Source organism: Tiliqua scincoides, chromosome 14, assembly GCF_035046505.1.
Source record: "Tiliqua scincoides isolate rTilSci1 chromosome 14, rTilSci1.hap2, whole genome shotgun sequence".
Taxonomy (NCBI): Eukaryota; Metazoa; Chordata; class Lepidosauria; order Squamata; family Scincidae; genus Tiliqua; species Tiliqua scincoides.
Window position 1 is genome coordinate 15,078,405 of NC_089834.1, and position 15,724 is coordinate 15,094,128.

General features: G+C 47.9%; 1 protein-coding gene, 1 non-coding gene and 2 pseudogenes across 2 annotated transcripts in view; 1 reads left to right on the forward strand and 3 right to left on the reverse strand.

Moving 5' to 3' along the window:
- The window catches only part of DHX37 (DEAH-box helicase 37), a 26,597-nt gene extending 13,100 nt beyond the window's left edge, over positions 1 to 13,497 (forward strand). Inside the window, exons 10-27 of the mRNA XM_066610003.1 lie at positions 296 to 410; positions 567 to 662; positions 1,815 to 1,885; positions 3,028 to 3,190; positions 3,372 to 3,448; positions 3,782 to 4,014; positions 4,225 to 4,336; positions 4,565 to 4,671; positions 5,792 to 5,980; positions 6,278 to 6,402; positions 6,496 to 6,612; positions 7,385 to 7,557; positions 8,074 to 8,188; positions 8,523 to 8,660; positions 9,729 to 9,823; positions 9,934 to 10,007; positions 11,615 to 11,712; positions 12,368 to 13,497. Of these exons, the coding sequence (XP_066466100.1) occupies positions 296 to 410; positions 567 to 662; positions 1,815 to 1,885; positions 3,028 to 3,190; positions 3,372 to 3,448; positions 3,782 to 4,014; positions 4,225 to 4,336; positions 4,565 to 4,671; positions 5,792 to 5,980; positions 6,278 to 6,402; positions 6,496 to 6,612; positions 7,385 to 7,557; positions 8,074 to 8,188; positions 8,523 to 8,660; positions 9,729 to 9,823; positions 9,934 to 10,007; positions 11,615 to 11,712; positions 12,368 to 12,450 (2,181 nt within the window). The 3' untranslated portion in view covers positions 12,451 to 13,497. The remainder of the gene's footprint in view (positions 1 to 295; positions 411 to 566; positions 663 to 1,814; positions 1,886 to 3,027; positions 3,191 to 3,371; positions 3,449 to 3,781; positions 4,015 to 4,224; positions 4,337 to 4,564; positions 4,672 to 5,791; positions 5,981 to 6,277; positions 6,403 to 6,495; positions 6,613 to 7,384; positions 7,558 to 8,073; positions 8,189 to 8,522; positions 8,661 to 9,728; positions 9,824 to 9,933; positions 10,008 to 11,614; positions 11,713 to 12,367) is intronic.
- LOC136634578 (5S ribosomal RNA) lies at positions 1,055 to 1,177 on the reverse strand (annotated as a pseudogene).
- On the reverse strand, positions 1,207 to 1,329 carry LOC136634765 (5S ribosomal RNA; annotated as a pseudogene).
- A 1,379-nt stretch (positions 13,498 to 14,876) lies between the features above and the next one.
- TRNAA-UGC (transfer RNA alanine (anticodon UGC)) lies at positions 14,877 to 14,948 on the reverse strand. Its single transcript has one exon. It is a non-coding gene; the product is annotated as a tRNA-Ala (tRNA).
- Positions 14,949 to 15,724: the final 776 nt, after the last annotated feature.

A 15,724-nucleotide genomic window follows, 5' to 3' on the forward strand; every position in this document is an offset into this window, starting at 1 on the left:
CTGCCCTTTGAGGTTCTGCTTCCTCATTCTAAAACTTTAGAGATGGTCGCTAAGATGCTCTCTGCACATGTTTAGGGACTCTTGTTTCTGTATATCGCATTGCGGGTTCCAGGCTTGGTCCCCAGTATGGAAAAACTATTCCAGGTCAGACCTGGTTTAGCACAAATCAGTCTGGGGAGGGGGCGGGAAGAGAGTCTCATTGCTTTCTAGAGTTATGGTCTTGAACCCATCTTCAAGAAGACCAATCTCATATCTGGATCCCCCTGAACACTCTTCACCTGTGTTCTCCCTGCAGGTAGATGCCAGGCAGTTTCCTGTTGCAGTTCATTTTAACAAGCGGACCCCTCTAGATGACTACAGTGGGGAATGTTTCCGGAAAGTCTGCAAAATCCACCGAATGTTGCCCTCTGGTGAGCCACCCAGCCGCAAACCCATCGCTGGGCAAAGCCCTTGAAGTTAGATTTTGCAAATTGGGAGCAGAGGGATTTGATGACTCACAGATGCAGTGCACACTGGGTGAAGACGCTGGGCCTCTACTCCAGTGCTGATGCTTTCTCGTCTTCCAGGAGGCATCTTGGTGTTCCTCACGGGCCAGGCCGAGGTGCACTCGCTCTGCAGGAGGCTGAGGAGAGCTTTTCCTTTCCGCAGAAATGCGCCCCAAGGTAACTCTAGCGCTGTCAGAACCAGAGTGCTTTTGCATGCGGAGGGTCCCAGGTTCTGGAATCTCAAGGTGGGGCTGGGAAGGACCCCCAAGCTTGGAACCCTGAAAGGCCCCTGCCGCTCTGCGATGACCACACTGCCCTAGAAAGACTAGTGGTCTAACCTAGTATGAAATCTTATTGGGTGTCCCCCTGCGGACCAATAATGGTTGGCAGCCTTCAGTCTCAAAAGACTATGGTAGAAGCCTACAGCACCCAGTATTCCCAGGCGGTCTCCCATCCAAGTACGAACCAGGCCTGACCCTGCTTAGCTTCCAAGATCAGACAAGATCGGGAGATAGTGTTTAGTATAAGGAGATGGTTGGCAACCTTCAGTCTCGAAAGACTATGGTAAAAGCCTACAGCACCTGGTATTCCCAGGCGGTCTCCCATCCAAGTACTAACCAGGCCTGACCCTGCTTAGCTTCCGAGATCAGACAAGATCGGGAGATAGTGTTCAGTGTAGGGAGATGGTTGGCAACCTTCAGTCTCTAAAGACTATGGTAGAAGCCTACAGCACCCGGTATTCCCAGGCGGTCTCCCATTCAAGTACTAACCAGGCCTGACCCTGCTTAGCTTCCGAGATCAGACAAGATCGGGAGATAGTGTTCAGTGTAGGGAGATGGTTGGCAACCTTCAGTCTCTAAAGACTATGGTAGAAGCCTACAGCACCCGGTATTCCCAGGCGGTCTCCCATCCAAGTACTAACCAGGCCTGACCCTGCTTAGCTTCCGAGATCAGACAAGATCGGGAGATCATGTTCAGTATAGGGAGATGGCTGGCAACCTTCAGTCTGGAAAGACTATGGTATAAGCCCACAGCACCCGGTATTCCCAGGCGGTCTCCCATCCAAATACTAACCAGGCCTGACCCTGCTTAGCTTCTGAGATCAGACAAGATCGGGAGATAGTGTTCAGTATAGGGAGATGGCTGGCAGCCTTCAGTCTGGAAAGACTATGGTATAAGCCTACAGCACCTGGTATTCCCAGGCGGTCTCCCATCCAAGTACTAACCAGGCCTGACCCTGCTTAGCTTCTGAGATTGTGACAGGGAGGGTAAAAATACCTAGAGGTTAATGGCATTTTAAACTTAAAATGGGTGTCTGTTTCTTCTTAGGTGGGGAATTGAAGGAGGATTCCGTGGAGGAAATCAGGAAGTTTAAGAAATCCAAGCAGAAGAAAAACACGGTACGTGCGGAAGTTTAAAACATCAGTGAAAGGAATGCGCATGGGTGCATAAAACAGATTCCCCCTTATGTGGGGAACAGCTCACTCAATGTGAGCTTCAATGTGCTCCAGGAAAAGAGTTGATGTTTAGAGGGTTGAGTCTGGCCTTCATTTAAGTTTCCTTTTTTCAGATTTTTAGGCCATATTTTTGCCCACTGACCCCCCCAAAGATTTATTTTTTCTTTTAATTTTTGGTGCTTCCTCAGCAGGACTAGAAATGTGTTTGGGTTTTTTTAATGCAAGCTCTATGGCTGCAATCCTGGGTGCGCTTACCAGGGGGAAAGCCCCATTGTGTTCGCCCAGGATTTAGGGCCAAATCCTGTTCAACTTTCCAGCCCCGGTGTAGCCATGCCAATGGGGTTAGCGCTGCATCCTGTGGCGGGAGGGTGGTTATGGAGACCTCCACAGGGTAATGGAACATGTATTACCCATGTATTGCAGCTGCACTGGGGCTGGACAGTTGGATAGGATTGGGCCCTTAATCCTGAGTCAACGTGCCTTGGATTGCACTGTTAGGCTGTGTGGAAAGTTCCTTGTGGAGCCATATGCAGCCTCTGTAGTTTGCTGTTCTTAAGCCGTCCCAAGGGCCTGTTAGAATAGCCATGGAAGCAGTTGGCCCAAGGCTTCCTTGTGCCTCAGGCAGCACGCTGGATGCTGAACTCCCCCTTACTGGTAGCACACCTGCAGCTGCCTCCCCTCCTGGTGGGGGGAAAAAGGTGGGGTGGCATGGAAGAGGAGAGTGGTGGGCTAGAGCATCTCAGACACTCTAGCCCACCTCTCTCCATTCCATTTCCCTCTTTTTGAGCAGGAAGAGGAACACCACTTCCTCTCAACTCGCTGCCTGAGGCGACTGCCTCAGTCGGCCTTGGAGATGAGCCGACTCGCCTTGAAGTTCCCAACCCATGCCAATGTTCATATCCTAAAAGGATGATACCTTCTAAAGCTCTTCTGCTTGGTCACCTAGAGTCAAGTGGAGGCTGTTTTTCTTCCAGAATGTTCGTGAAACATCTGCTTTTTGTGAACAGCTCTGCTCTTTCTGGAATTAGGACATTTGGAAGTCGTCCATAACCTTTTTTTTTTTTTTTTTCTTTTTGCCTCTGTAGACGCTACCTAAAATTGACCTGGATAACTATTCCATCATGCCGCTTGACGAAGGGGATGAGGATAGAGATGCTGCAGCTGACGAAGACGGTGATAATGATGAAGATGCTGATGTCGCGGGCTCAGACCTTGACCTAGATTTGGGCGAGGGTGGCTTGGATGGAGGTGAGCTTCCTGGAATAAAAGAGATATAGGTCACCCAGTGGACTTTGAGTGGGGATTTGACCCGGGGCTTCCCGTCTTTCTAAGTCCAACGTTCTAACCACTGTACCACACTGCTCCTGTGAACGTTCAGTAGACTTTTATTTATTGAATTGATAATTACTGTTTTTTTATTTGAACGCAGATGAGAAACCAGATTCCTCCCTTCCCCTTTACGTTCTTCCACTCTACTCCTTACTGGCACCTGAAAAACAAGCCAAGGTAAAGATACCACACATGAACCTGGGATGAGATGAGGCTCATTAGCAAACAGGGGAAGCCTGTCCATGAGTCTGGTCAAGGCAGATCAGTGGGAGAAGCTCGCCTCTGTTGGCGTCTCCTCCTACCGCTACCTGGATTCAGAAAGGAAGAGGAAGTTGTGAGGAGGAGAGAGGAGCGGGTTTGAGTGCTAGAGAGTACCCGAGCCCATCAATTTCCTCTCCTCTGTCCTTTGCTGTGAAAAAGCTCTGCGGCATTTGTAGCTAATGGGCACTGTTGCTGATCAGCCCGGGCAGTTCTTCCGCATGGACCCTGAACCGTGTGTTCTTGCCCCAGGTTTTCAGGCCGCCGCCTCTGGGGGCGAGGCTGTGTGTCATCGCCACCAACGTGGCTGAGACGTCTCTGACCATCCCGGGCATCAAGTACGTGGTCGACTGCGGGAAGGTCAAGAGGCGGTTCTACGACAAAGTCACCGGCGTCTCATCTTTCAGAGTCACCTGGACATCTCAAGCTTCCGCCAACCAGCGGGCAGGCCGTGCTGGGCGTACCGAGCCAGGACACTGTTACAGGTCAGCTGACTGCCACTCCTTTGCTGAGTGGGCAGTGGTTCCAGGGGAAAGGACTCTGGGGAATCGGTGCCCCTCCGAAGTCTTCAGCGTGTGGCTCCCAGCTGCCATCCTGGCCGGTCCGTCCAGTGAAACGGTCTCAAGGAACCATCCAGCCCTGCGTCGATACCTGGCTTTCCTGTCTCTTGTTCAGCATCTTCTCTCGTCTCCCAGGCTTTACTCTTCGGCCGTCTTCAGCGACTTGGAGAAGTTTACTGCCCCGGAGATTACCAGGCGCCCCGTTGAAGATTTAATCCTGCAAATGAAAGCATTAAATATAGAAAAGGTGGGCACTGCCAGCTGGGCAAAGAGGCACTTTTTCAGTTGGTGCTCCTCATGTGTTTATCGGGGGGGAAAGAGTCACTGTCCTTCTTCCACCGAACGCTGTGTCTTTTCTAGTGGCTGTTTGCTGGGGGTCCTTCTGCATCCTTTTAGACTGTGCTGTGTCAAAGTGCTCTTACTCCATGTGTACAGAAGGAAGTTTGACACTCACTCTGTCACCTTGCATCTCTAGGTGGTCAACTTCCCCTTTCCTACGCCGCCACCAACCGACGCCCTTGTGGCTGCTGAGGAGCTATTGATAGCCCTGGGGGCCTTGCAGGACCCTCCCAAATCTGGCAGGTAGGGTTCTGCCTCGAAATTTCTCTCCCATAATCTAGTAGACTTCACTTTGGATACTTCATGGGTCACGCTGGCCACTGTACCCATGCCCTCTTCGTTCGTTCGTTCGTTCGTTCGTTCGTTCGTTCGTTCGTTCTTTCTTTCTTTCTTTCTTTCTTTCTTTCTTTCTTTCCCTTCCCTTCCCTTCCCTTCTTTCTTCCCTTCTTTCTTCCCTTCTTTCTTTCTTCCCTTCTTCCCTTCTTCCCTTCTTTCTTCCCTTCTTTCTTTCTTCCTTCCTTTCTTTCTTTCTTTCTTTCTTTCTTCCCTTCTTTCTTCCCTTCTTTCTTTCCTTCTTTCCTTCTTTCCTTCTTTCCTTCTTTCTTTCCTTCTTTCTTTCCTTCTTTCTTCCCTTCTTTCTTTCTTCCCTTCTTTCTTCCCTTCTTTCTTTCCTTCTTTCCTTCTTTCTTTCTTTCTTCCCTTCTTTCCTTCTTTCCTTCTTTCTTTCTTTCTTCCCTTCTTTCTTTCTTCCCTTCTTCCCTTCTTTCTTCCCTTCTTTCTTCCCTTCTTCCCTTCTTTCTTCCCTTCTTCCCTTCTTCCCTTCTTTCTTTCCTTCTTTCTTCCCTTCTTTCTTCCCTTCTTCCCTTCTTTCTTCCCTTCTTTCTTCCCTTCTTCCCTTCTTTCTTCCCTTCTTCCCTTCTTCCCTTCTTTCTTCCCTTCTTCCCTTCTTTCTTTCCTTCTTTCCTTCTTTCTTCCCTTCTTCCCTTCTTCCCTTCTTTCTTCCCTTCTTTCTTCCCTTCTTCCCTTCTTTCTTTCTTTCTTAGTGCTGTAGACACATTGAAGGAACTACTTTCTGATTTCATCAATTGCTCATTTAGTCAATTGACCAAAAAAACCTGGGCTATTAACATAACCTTGATATCAGCCCCCCTTTCATTCTCCATGATCATAACAGCTCCGGAACAAAAATACCTTCACAAAAGCAAACACACGCAGTGATCCGTTTGGTGTGCACATACTTTAGTATCTTTGATTTGGGATCAGAGATTTGGGATCTTTGATTTGGGATCTACTGAGTAGTTGGGATCTACTGAGAGCCGCAGCTGTCCTTCCTAGCAAGGTGATTCTTGCTCCCTTCCCCCAGGCTGAAAAAGCTGCAGGAGGCCAAGCTGAGCTGTCCCATCAGCCCGCTCGGAGCCACCATGGCCTCGTTCCCTGTGGCCCCCCGTTACGCCAAGATGCTGGCCCTGAGCAAACAGCATGACTGCCTGCCCTACATCATCACCCTTGTGTCCGCCTTGACAGTTCGGGAACTCTTTGAAGAGTTTGAAAGGTGAGGCTTTTCCCCAGGAGAAAAGTGGTCCTGGCACAAAAAGAGGTGTTGAAAAGTCCAACGATAAAGCAACATTTCAGTGGGATACCGTTCTACATGGTGTATCTAAACCAGCTCAAAGTGTTCTAACTGGTGATTAGCATCTAAAAGTTTGAATTGGAGCATTAACAAATACCAGTGATTCATTCCCAGAACTGTACTCTTTTTTTTTTTTAATGATTTGACAACCTACATATGAGACACTTCAAAGTTAACCCATAACTGTTCTTGTACAACTTTCTTCTTGTCCTCCTGCAGACCTGCCGTTAGTGAAGAAGAACAAGAGAAGCTCAAGGGGAAAAGAGCCCGGGTGGCACAAATGCGGCGGATCTGGGCCGGGCAAGGGCCCTCTCAGAAACTGGGCGACCTCATGGTGATGTTAGGTAAGCTTCTTGCTCTACCTGATTTATTTTGTTTTTCCATTTTTTTTTGTTTCTCCCAGAGCCTCTGACTTGCCACGTTTTTGCCCATTTCAGGAGCCGTGGGAGCCTGTGAATACGCCGGGTGCACGCCTCAATTCTGTGAGGCGAACGGCCTGCGCTACAAAGCCATGGTAGAGGTCCGGCGCTTGCGAGGGCAGCTTACGACAGCAGGTAAAGTACTCAGTACTCCGGTATTCTGCGTGAGAACGATTAACCTTCGCTCAGTCCTACCTTGCAGGTTGTTGTAAGAACAAATGGGCTTCATGAGGGAAAGCTCTACTCATGACTCTGCACTCAAAATATAATTGTGAGGTCTGTGTCAAGAGATGCTTTTTAAAGTTGTGAATGGCCAGATGCAAGGGAGGGCACCAGGATGCAGGTCTCTTGTGGTCTTTTGTGCTCCCTGAGGCATTTGGTGGGCCACTGTGAGATCCAGGAAGCTGGACTAGATGGGTCTATGGCCTGATCCAGTGGGCCTGTTCTTATGTTCTTAACTACAATTCCCAGGAAGCCTTGCAGGTCTCTTGTTATCTGGTGTGCTCCCTGGGGCATTTGGTGGGCCGCTGTGAGATACAGGAAGCTGGACTAGATGGGCCTGTGGCCTGATCCAGTGGGGCTGTTCTTATGTTCTTAACTACAATTCCCAGGAGGCCTTGCAGGTCTCTTGTTATCTGGTGTGCTCCCTGGGGCATTTGGTGGACCGCTGTTTGATACAGGAAGCTGGACTAGATGGGCCTATGGCCTGATCCAGTGGGGCTCTTCTTATGTTCTTATTGGAGATGTTGACTTGGATGTGCACCGATTGCTTTTGCCCACTCACTGCTTTTTACGTTCTTAGACAGAACCCAAAATTTCATCGCCACGGGCCAGGCCTGGTTGATCCATTCTGCTCTTCTCTAGCCTTCTGAGGTTCTCCTTTTCTGTTTTGTGCTTGTCCTCCAAGTGAATTCAGTCTGCACCGACGCTGGTCTCTTTGTTGATCCCAAAATGAAGCCCCCAACAGAGACCCAAGTGACCTACCTGAGACAGATCGTTCTGGCCGGGCTGGGGGACCACGTTGCACGAAGAGTTCAAGCAGAGGAACTTCTAGATGAGAAGTGGAAAAACGGGTACAAGGTAAAACTCAGTTCTGCCTCTTGGGTCTGCCTAGACCAGTGTTTCTCAAACTGTGGGTCAGGACCCACTAGGTGGATCGTGAGCCAATTTCAGGTGAGTCCCCGTTCATTTAAATATTTTATTTTTAATATATTAGACTCAATGCTCCCCTAGTATGTGACTGCATTTGGGGAAATGTTACAGACCTGTACTTTTAACAAGCTACTACGCATATTCTTTTAACCATGATACGAGAAAATGGGACTTACTCCTGGGTAAGTGTGGGTAGGATTGCAGCCTAGGATTGTTAAAAATGTTCCTGCTTGATGATGTCACTCGCGGTCATGACATCACTTCCGGTGGGTCCTGACAGATTCTCATTCTGAAAAGTGGGTCCCAGTGCTAAATGTGTGAGAACCACTGGTCTAGACCGTCTGCCTCTGTTTCTCCTAATTCAATGGTAATTCATCACTGCCTTCTTTTGACATCTTGCCTGTCTCCAGTGTTCTTTGTTGTTGTTTTTGCATCCTGACCCAGACACCCCTTTTGGATGATCCTGTCTACATCCATCCCAGTTCTGTGCTCTTCAAACAGCTCCCCGAATTCGTTGTGTATCAGGAGATTGTCGAAACCACAAAAATGTACATGAAGGGTAAGCTCTACTGCTTTCCCCATTCCTTTCCTCTTGGGATAGCCCCAGCAATGAAGGACACAAAGGGAAGACCTGCTGGATCAGACCAAAGACCCTTCTTAATCTAGCATCCTGTTTCCCAAAGTGCTTAACCAATGTCCTGGTAAACCCATAAGTGGAGCTTGTAAGGTAAGAGGCCTCCCCTGCAGTTGCTCCTCCCAGTAACTGGTATTTAGAGGTAGACTGCCTCCAAACCTGGAAGTTCCACGTAGGTTATCCACACTGCTCATCTCCCTTAGTGATGCTGTCACTTTAGCCAACCTTCTTTCGCTGTTTGTCTCCAATCACCTTGAAGGCGTTTCGGCGATTGAACCGGAATGGATCCCGCTCCTTTTGCCGCCCTATTGCCACTATGAAAAACCGTTGGAAGAGCCGCCCCCATCTTATTGCCCAGAGACGGGCACCGTGAGATGCCACAGATCGAGCACCTTTTGTAAGTTGGAATCTTGCAAGAATCTTGCGTCCCTAAGGGAGTAGATGTGCCCTCTGTGACCTTTCTGGGCTTAAGTCTATCGTGCCAGGATTGCAGTGGAATGATGAGTTCAGACACGGTGTTACCAAAAGGGCTGTTTTGTTTACACTGCCCTTATTGGAACCTTAGGGTCATAGGCTGGATAACAACACGGTGTAATGCAGAGAAATTCCCTTTTGCTTAAAGAGGAGACAGAGAGAAAGATAACTTTTAATAAAAGTTTATAGTTTTATTACAAAAGCACAAAGGTAAATATAATGCACATGGAGAAATGATAAGTGTACATTTCTTGGTCCTAGTACTTGAATCTAGTGTACCTAGCTTTCATGGTGGTTGTGTGTAAAGAGTATTTGGTGCATCCGAGGAAATTAGAAAAAGGAAAGGTTGTAGGGAAGGATTTTAGGGGTTGGAGAGAGAGCCAGTGAGAGGAAGCCCTCACTTAAAAGGGGTTCTGACCATGCTGAGCTGGATGGTAACTTGCTCACTACCACACAGCAGGGTGCTTGGAGTGTGTAAAACATTGAAAGGATCAGGATGTCAGTTATCAGCCAAATTCAATGGGGTCTATGGCTGGCTTCCTAGATGGGGGGAACTTAAACAATACCATGAATCAGCAACACAAGAAGGCAGTTCAAGTTTGCATACAGTACTTAAACAGTGATTGGGTTAAAACAATACAATGACTACAGTAATGTAGGAGACACTTAAACAATGATTAAAGATGCCAGACTTCCTCCCATAATGTGTGACCATGGGGAGGTGGTGGTTGTGTAACCAGGAGCTTGTGACTTGGGCAGAGTTTTGGAAATGTGGCCTGTGTGAGAAGTTTAGCCTGCATGATGTTTTAGTAACATAACCAGATATAGAGAGAAAATCACAACTAAAAGGCAAAAGGGGGTTTTCACTTAACAACGACTCCACTAACGTCCTGAGCTGTGGCTTTGGGCATCCTTCTGTTCTCCGGTGGGGAGGCAGATCGGAGGGGTCATGCCCAGCAAGCCAGTGAGAAGATCATCGCTCTCTCTTCAGATCGGGTCGGCTGGCAGCTCCCTGCGGTGGAGGTGGATTACCCTGAAGGCATTGAATGCTACAAATATTTTGCAAAGTTCTTCTTGGAAGGGAGGGTATGTTCCCATCTCTCCTCCCCTTCTCCATTTTCAAAAGCAAATCCATATATCATCGATAGATTTTGTGTCTGCTTTTCTCAACCTTGTTCCTGCTTTTCTTCCTTTAGGTGGTTAAAAAGTTGAGCTCCTACAGCCAGTGCTTGCTGTCCAGCCCGGTCACCATGCTGAAGACGTGGTCCAAGTAAGTGGTAGATAACTGTGCATTTAAAAGAAAAAAATTAGACGTGTGTACAAAGTAGGTTTGTGGGACAGCCTTTTCCTGGGCCAGGTTGGAGTTGATGAGGTAGCTGGTCAAAAGCGTGTGGACCTGTCGCTGGGCAAAAATCACTCCTCCACTCGTTCATGCCACGCAGTGTTTATGATGGCGTGCAGAGGTGGCACTTCTCAGAGGTGAGCATGGCTTTCAGTCCCGACACCCTCATTCTGCCATTGGTCTTTCCCAGTTGATCCCTCTACATCCCATGGCTCCTGGGTGCAACTGTGTTACGTGAAAATCTCCTTTTCCCTTCCAAGTTGTGGTTTTGTATATATATATTATGGACAAAAACTCATGCAGGTCAAACCTCAAAATACAGGACACCCCTCCCCCAGTACACTTTTCCAAAAGCCTGGTAAAAGTCACAAGTTTAGCAAAGCTCATGATGATTACATCCCCTCCTCCAGTCAAGGAATGTCTCCTGATTCAATCACTGTTATGCAAAACAAGCATGCACCTCCAGAGGAAGAAGTCTATTGTTCTATTGTTGTAACTTTATCACTCTTAAACTCCTTATGCAAACTGCCTCCCTCCCCCAGTCATGGCTGATACCCATGTTCTTGCATGCTCCAGGTGTCCTACTGTGTGTAATGAGCATGCGCATCTAGGACAGCTCTAGGTCACATCCGGGTCATTCACATCCAGCTTCCAGGTCAGCCAAACCCCTTTTAAGAGAGAACTCCGCCACATGGCTCTCTCTCTGGCTGCCCCCTCCCAGGCAAAGGTCCTCCACGGGACTCTCCCCTCCCCAACTGCTCCCCAGGACAAGTAATTATCCTGCGTTTCTGAAATTCTTTCCCTTCTTCCCCATCTATTCCTCCTTTCTTCCCCCATCTTTAGTTAGCAAACTGGGTTTAGCAGATTAAGGGACCCCGAAAATCCTTTCCTACAACCTATCCGTTTCTGATTCCTTCTCGGATGCACCAAATACATAGCACATGCAACCACCATAAAAGCTAGGTACATTTTTCAAGTACTAGAACCAAGAAATGTATTATGTTTACCTTTGTGTGTTTTGTAATAAAAATATAATCTTTATTGAACGTTATCTTTCTCCCAGTCTCCTCTTTAAGCTAAACAAGGGATTTGCTCTGCTTTATGCTGTTTTGTTATCCAGCCTTCGATCCTATAAAGTTTCCAAAAGGGTAAATAAATAATTCCCCTTAAAACATAACAGCCCTTTTTGGTAACAACTGAACATGTTTGGTCTGCATCCAGCTGGTTTGGGTTTTGTTTTTTTTCCTTTTAATTTACCAACTTCTGCATCCCTAGAGAGGCCCCTGAGTGCACAGATGCCACAACCATGCCTGTGGGAGGCCTTGCTTGTGTACCGACCAATCAGCACTGAGTCTGCCAAATCAAATATATGAAATTAATAAAATCCAGACATCTGTGGGCTCTGTCAGAGGTCTGTTTGCAGGATGATGAGAAGGAGAATTGTGTTGCTTTTGAGCTCCTGGCTTGCTTCAAACATTGAGCGTGTGGTTGGTGGTGAATTTTTAGACAGCTGACTGTCTTGGGAATCCCCGCAGGCTCCAACCGAGAACAGAGTCCCTGCTGAAAGCCCTCGTCTCTGAAAATGCCGCGAACCGGGAAGCTTTGCTTGCTGCCTGGAAGAGAAACCCAAAATGTAAGTGCCATGAAAATTTGCGTTCTTGCAGGCATCTTGGTCATTTGTTTTTGGAACATGTTGTCTCGAGCATCAACAGAGCACGCGAGTGTCGCTGGCATCCTTTTTGGGTATGTTTTGGAAGCGTAGGGCAGGTGTCGCTCAGGGATGGATGGAGCACCTGCTTTGCATGGGGAAGGTCTTGGGTTCAAGACCTAGTATCTCCAAGTGGGACATTTGTGAATGTTTTTGCATCAAAAATCACAAAGAGCGCTGCCAAGCCACTGACTGGCTTTCCCCCCACTGGAACTTAAGGTGCTTAATGTGGTGGCTCCCAAGATCACCAGGGTCATGGTACCCCCCCATATCCTCTTCTTCCTGGCTCAATAGGGTTGCCTGCACCTTGGATTGCACTAAATCTTGCACGCTCCAGGGTGGCGGCCTCCAAAGCTCACGAGATTTCACGTGATGCAAAGTGGCAGCCCCCAGGAGGGCTGGTAGGAGGGGCCACTGGAGACAGTGCCTCCGTGAGCATCCATGGCACCCCAGGGTGCCACAGCGCACACTTTGGGAACCTCTGGCTTAATGGAAAGTGGCCCTAAATCATACTGGTCAACTTGACCAGTAGAAAGCTCAAGGCAGCTCTCCCACTAACGGCTGATCTCTTCTGTTTCAGATTTGTTGGTGGAATACTGCCAATGGCTCCCAGAAGTCACACATGCAGAGATAGCGAAGATTTGGCCACCTGTGATGCCGTGATAGGCAAACATCCCTTTGGGCCCTGCCCGCAGAGACCCACTCTGGAGCCTCCGAAGCCTGGGAAGGAAAGAAGATGTCCACATTTGCCTGGAAAAGACTGACTTGGCTTGAGGACCAGCAGTGTTAATTTACTCCCAAGGAGCGCCATGCAAAGTGTTCCATGGGCTGCGTTTCAGTTCAGCGGGGGAAGCAAACCCATGTGCACAAGGAACACGTGGATTGAAGGAAGAGGCTCTTCTTTTGGGACAAACACTATGTACTCGCCCATAATAATTAGGTGACTGCATGTAATAATAGTGTTCAGCACACTGAGTGTCTCAACAGGCAGGAACTTGTGAAGAGTTGCGTCCCAACTGAAGGTGGATTTCACTAGTTGGCACCACCACCAGTGTGTAGTTGACCTGCTTGGGTTTGCAGCCAGGAAAAAGCAGGTAACCGGACGCCAGGGAGGGCAGAATCCCTTCATCACTTAATAGTGAGTGGGGGGCGGTTTTTCTCCCCTTGCCGTTCAGGCTTTTGCCTTGCAAAACCCCCTTTTCCATCCAGCTCTTAAAAACACAGGAGCCTGACTTTTCTTGGCATCTGGGTGTTCTCAAGAAGGAAGGCTGATGTCCTTAAAAGGTGTACGGTGGGTCTTCCATTGCAGTTGGGGCTGAAAGGTTGGGACTGCATCTCTTGAGGATGAAGGGCTTCTGGTTTAACAGAGCATTTGTGTGCAGTTTATCTTGTGATCTGCTTATTCTTTCCCAAAGGGACACTCCCCCCCTAACAAAACCCAGTGGAGTTCCCTTGTGGGGAACACTTTAAGGGATTGGTGTTTGAAGAAGGAGGTGATCCTTCAGTACCACCGCACACCCCTTTTGAGAATGCAGCCATGGTGGTGTGCCTTGGGGGGGGGCACCAGGCAGGATATAAATGTATTAAATACATTGTTACAAACTGTGTGCCATGTCTATATTATATCAACTGTATATTATGTACAGTTTACATATATAAACTATTATAAATCTGCTGTTTTTTGAAATAAATTTAACTTTTTTTTTTTAACTGAACACTTCTGTTTTGCTTTCACTTTGCTGTGAAAATTTTGCAAGGTATCCAGGCCAGGAGGGCAATCATTGAAGCGTCACATAGTGTTTTCGTGACCCACAGACCTCTCAGGTGTGATTTCGCATCTGCCTGCCTTGAGCAGAGGGTTAGTCTAGATGTGATTATAAATCACATTTATAATTATAATTTATAAATCTGGTTATAAATCAGAGCAATGCAATAGGGGTGGGACTTTATAAATTTTATTGCTCTTTGAAGGTTTAAATGTTTTACTGCCTGGAGCCCACTTCATCAGATTAGTCTATCTCAGCAGGCACATGAGTCCAGTTTAGGAGTGATGTTCCCATGCATTTTGCCAAGGATGAAGGCTTCCAAGTAGGGTTTCTGCCCAGTTGCTAAAGCACTAATAAATTCTTATCTCCCACTCTCTCTCTCTCTGATCTTGCATTTGTCCTGCCTTTTCTTGGAAAACACCATGAACCTTGATTGCATCAGGACCATTATCAGGGTATGAACTGCCTGGTTTTTCTAGGACAGCAGCGTGGGTGTACCATGATAGCATGTGAAGTAAGCTATCGGTTGTGTAGGTAGTGCAATATATGTGCAATACTATCAGATATCTCTTTTGAGCTACTGCAGCAGGCTGGTTGAATGCGTTTCATATGGAAGGCCAAAGTTAGCATCCGTGGTGCCTGCTGAGGGCCGGAAGTGACATCATTAAGCAGGAAGTGACATCATTGAGCAGATGATGGCCAGAAGTAAGCACTTTGTTCTCACCTTGAAATTCATTCGCTGCAAATGACGGAAAATGTACCAATCTTGTTCATATTTCCAAGATATGAGAGAGCCCAATGATCAAGCTGGGAGAGCCCAGTTATAATGGGGGGGTGGATAAATTGCTTCCAGGGGGGCCACATTCGGACCGTGGGCCTTCGGTTTGACACCCCTGGAATGGGGGCAGTGGATGAGTTTGCGTTGCCCAGTTGACAACAGGAGATCAAAGACGGACAGCCTGAAATTGACAACAACCCAGCCCAGCTGGGCCTGATGTGAGGGAGATACAGCTGGTGCCAGACTCTGCCATCCTTGGGTGGCTGTCTGTCTCCATTGCACCCGGTGGATGTTCTCTGAGAGGAGACCAGCAGCCACATTGGCTCTTGGGAAGTCATCTCAGCAAGAACTCCCCTTAGCCACATTGCAAAAGAAGCTTCCCCTTCTCTGGCTCCCACCTTCCAGCACTTTGGGACCCCTTGTGCACATATTGCTGCTTTGCATGGAAGAAAAGATTCAGCCTTTGCTGCAAAAATGTCCTGTTCACATGTGTCATTCCGAAGACATGTTGTTTTTTTTTTGTGCAACCAAGTGGGAGCAAAAAGTGGAGATGCCGGGGATTGAACCCGGGGCCTCATACATGCAAAGCATGCGCTCTACCACTGAGCTACATCCCCTGGCTGGCCACCATGCTTCAACAAGCATATTCCAAGCTATGCTTTTATTGCAAAGCTGATTTTTTTTTTTTCCAGTCTTGCAAATAAAAAGCCTGGTGTTCTCTTAATAGATCCTGCTGTTTGGACCCTGCAAACGAAAACAGGCTTTGCAATAGCCACAGGCAAGATCCCTGCAAGGAATCCAACCCCTCCTGGGACATGAAGCACTCATGTTTGCAGGACCAAAGAGCAACAGCCTGAAATGGACTTGAAATTCATTCCAATGCCTGCAGTGCTTTTCTCTGCAATAACACCAAGGAGAGGGTGGGCAAAAGGGATTGAGTAAGGACAAAGGATCTTTGCAATGAGATGATCAGCCCAGATCCTTCCTGGAAGGGCTGTTCTTTGCCATTAGATCCTTCCTGGATTTTTGAGATCCTTCCTGGAAGGGCTGATTTTTGCCATTAGATCCTTCCTGGATCTTTGCAATCCAGATCCTTCCTGGAAGGGCTGATCTTTGCCATTAGATCCTTCCTGGATTTTTGCAATCCAGATCCTTCCTGGAAGGGCTGATCTTTGCCATTAGATCCTTCCTGGATTTTTGAGATCCTTCCTGGAAGGGCTGATCTTTGCCATTAGATCCTTCCTGGATCTTTGCAATCCAGATCCTTCCTGGAAGGGCTGATCTTTGCCATTAGATCCTTCCTGGATTTTTGCAATCCAGATCCTTCCTGGAAGGGCTGTTCTTTGCCATTAGATCCTTCCTGGATTTTTGAGATCCTTCCTGGAAGGGCTGA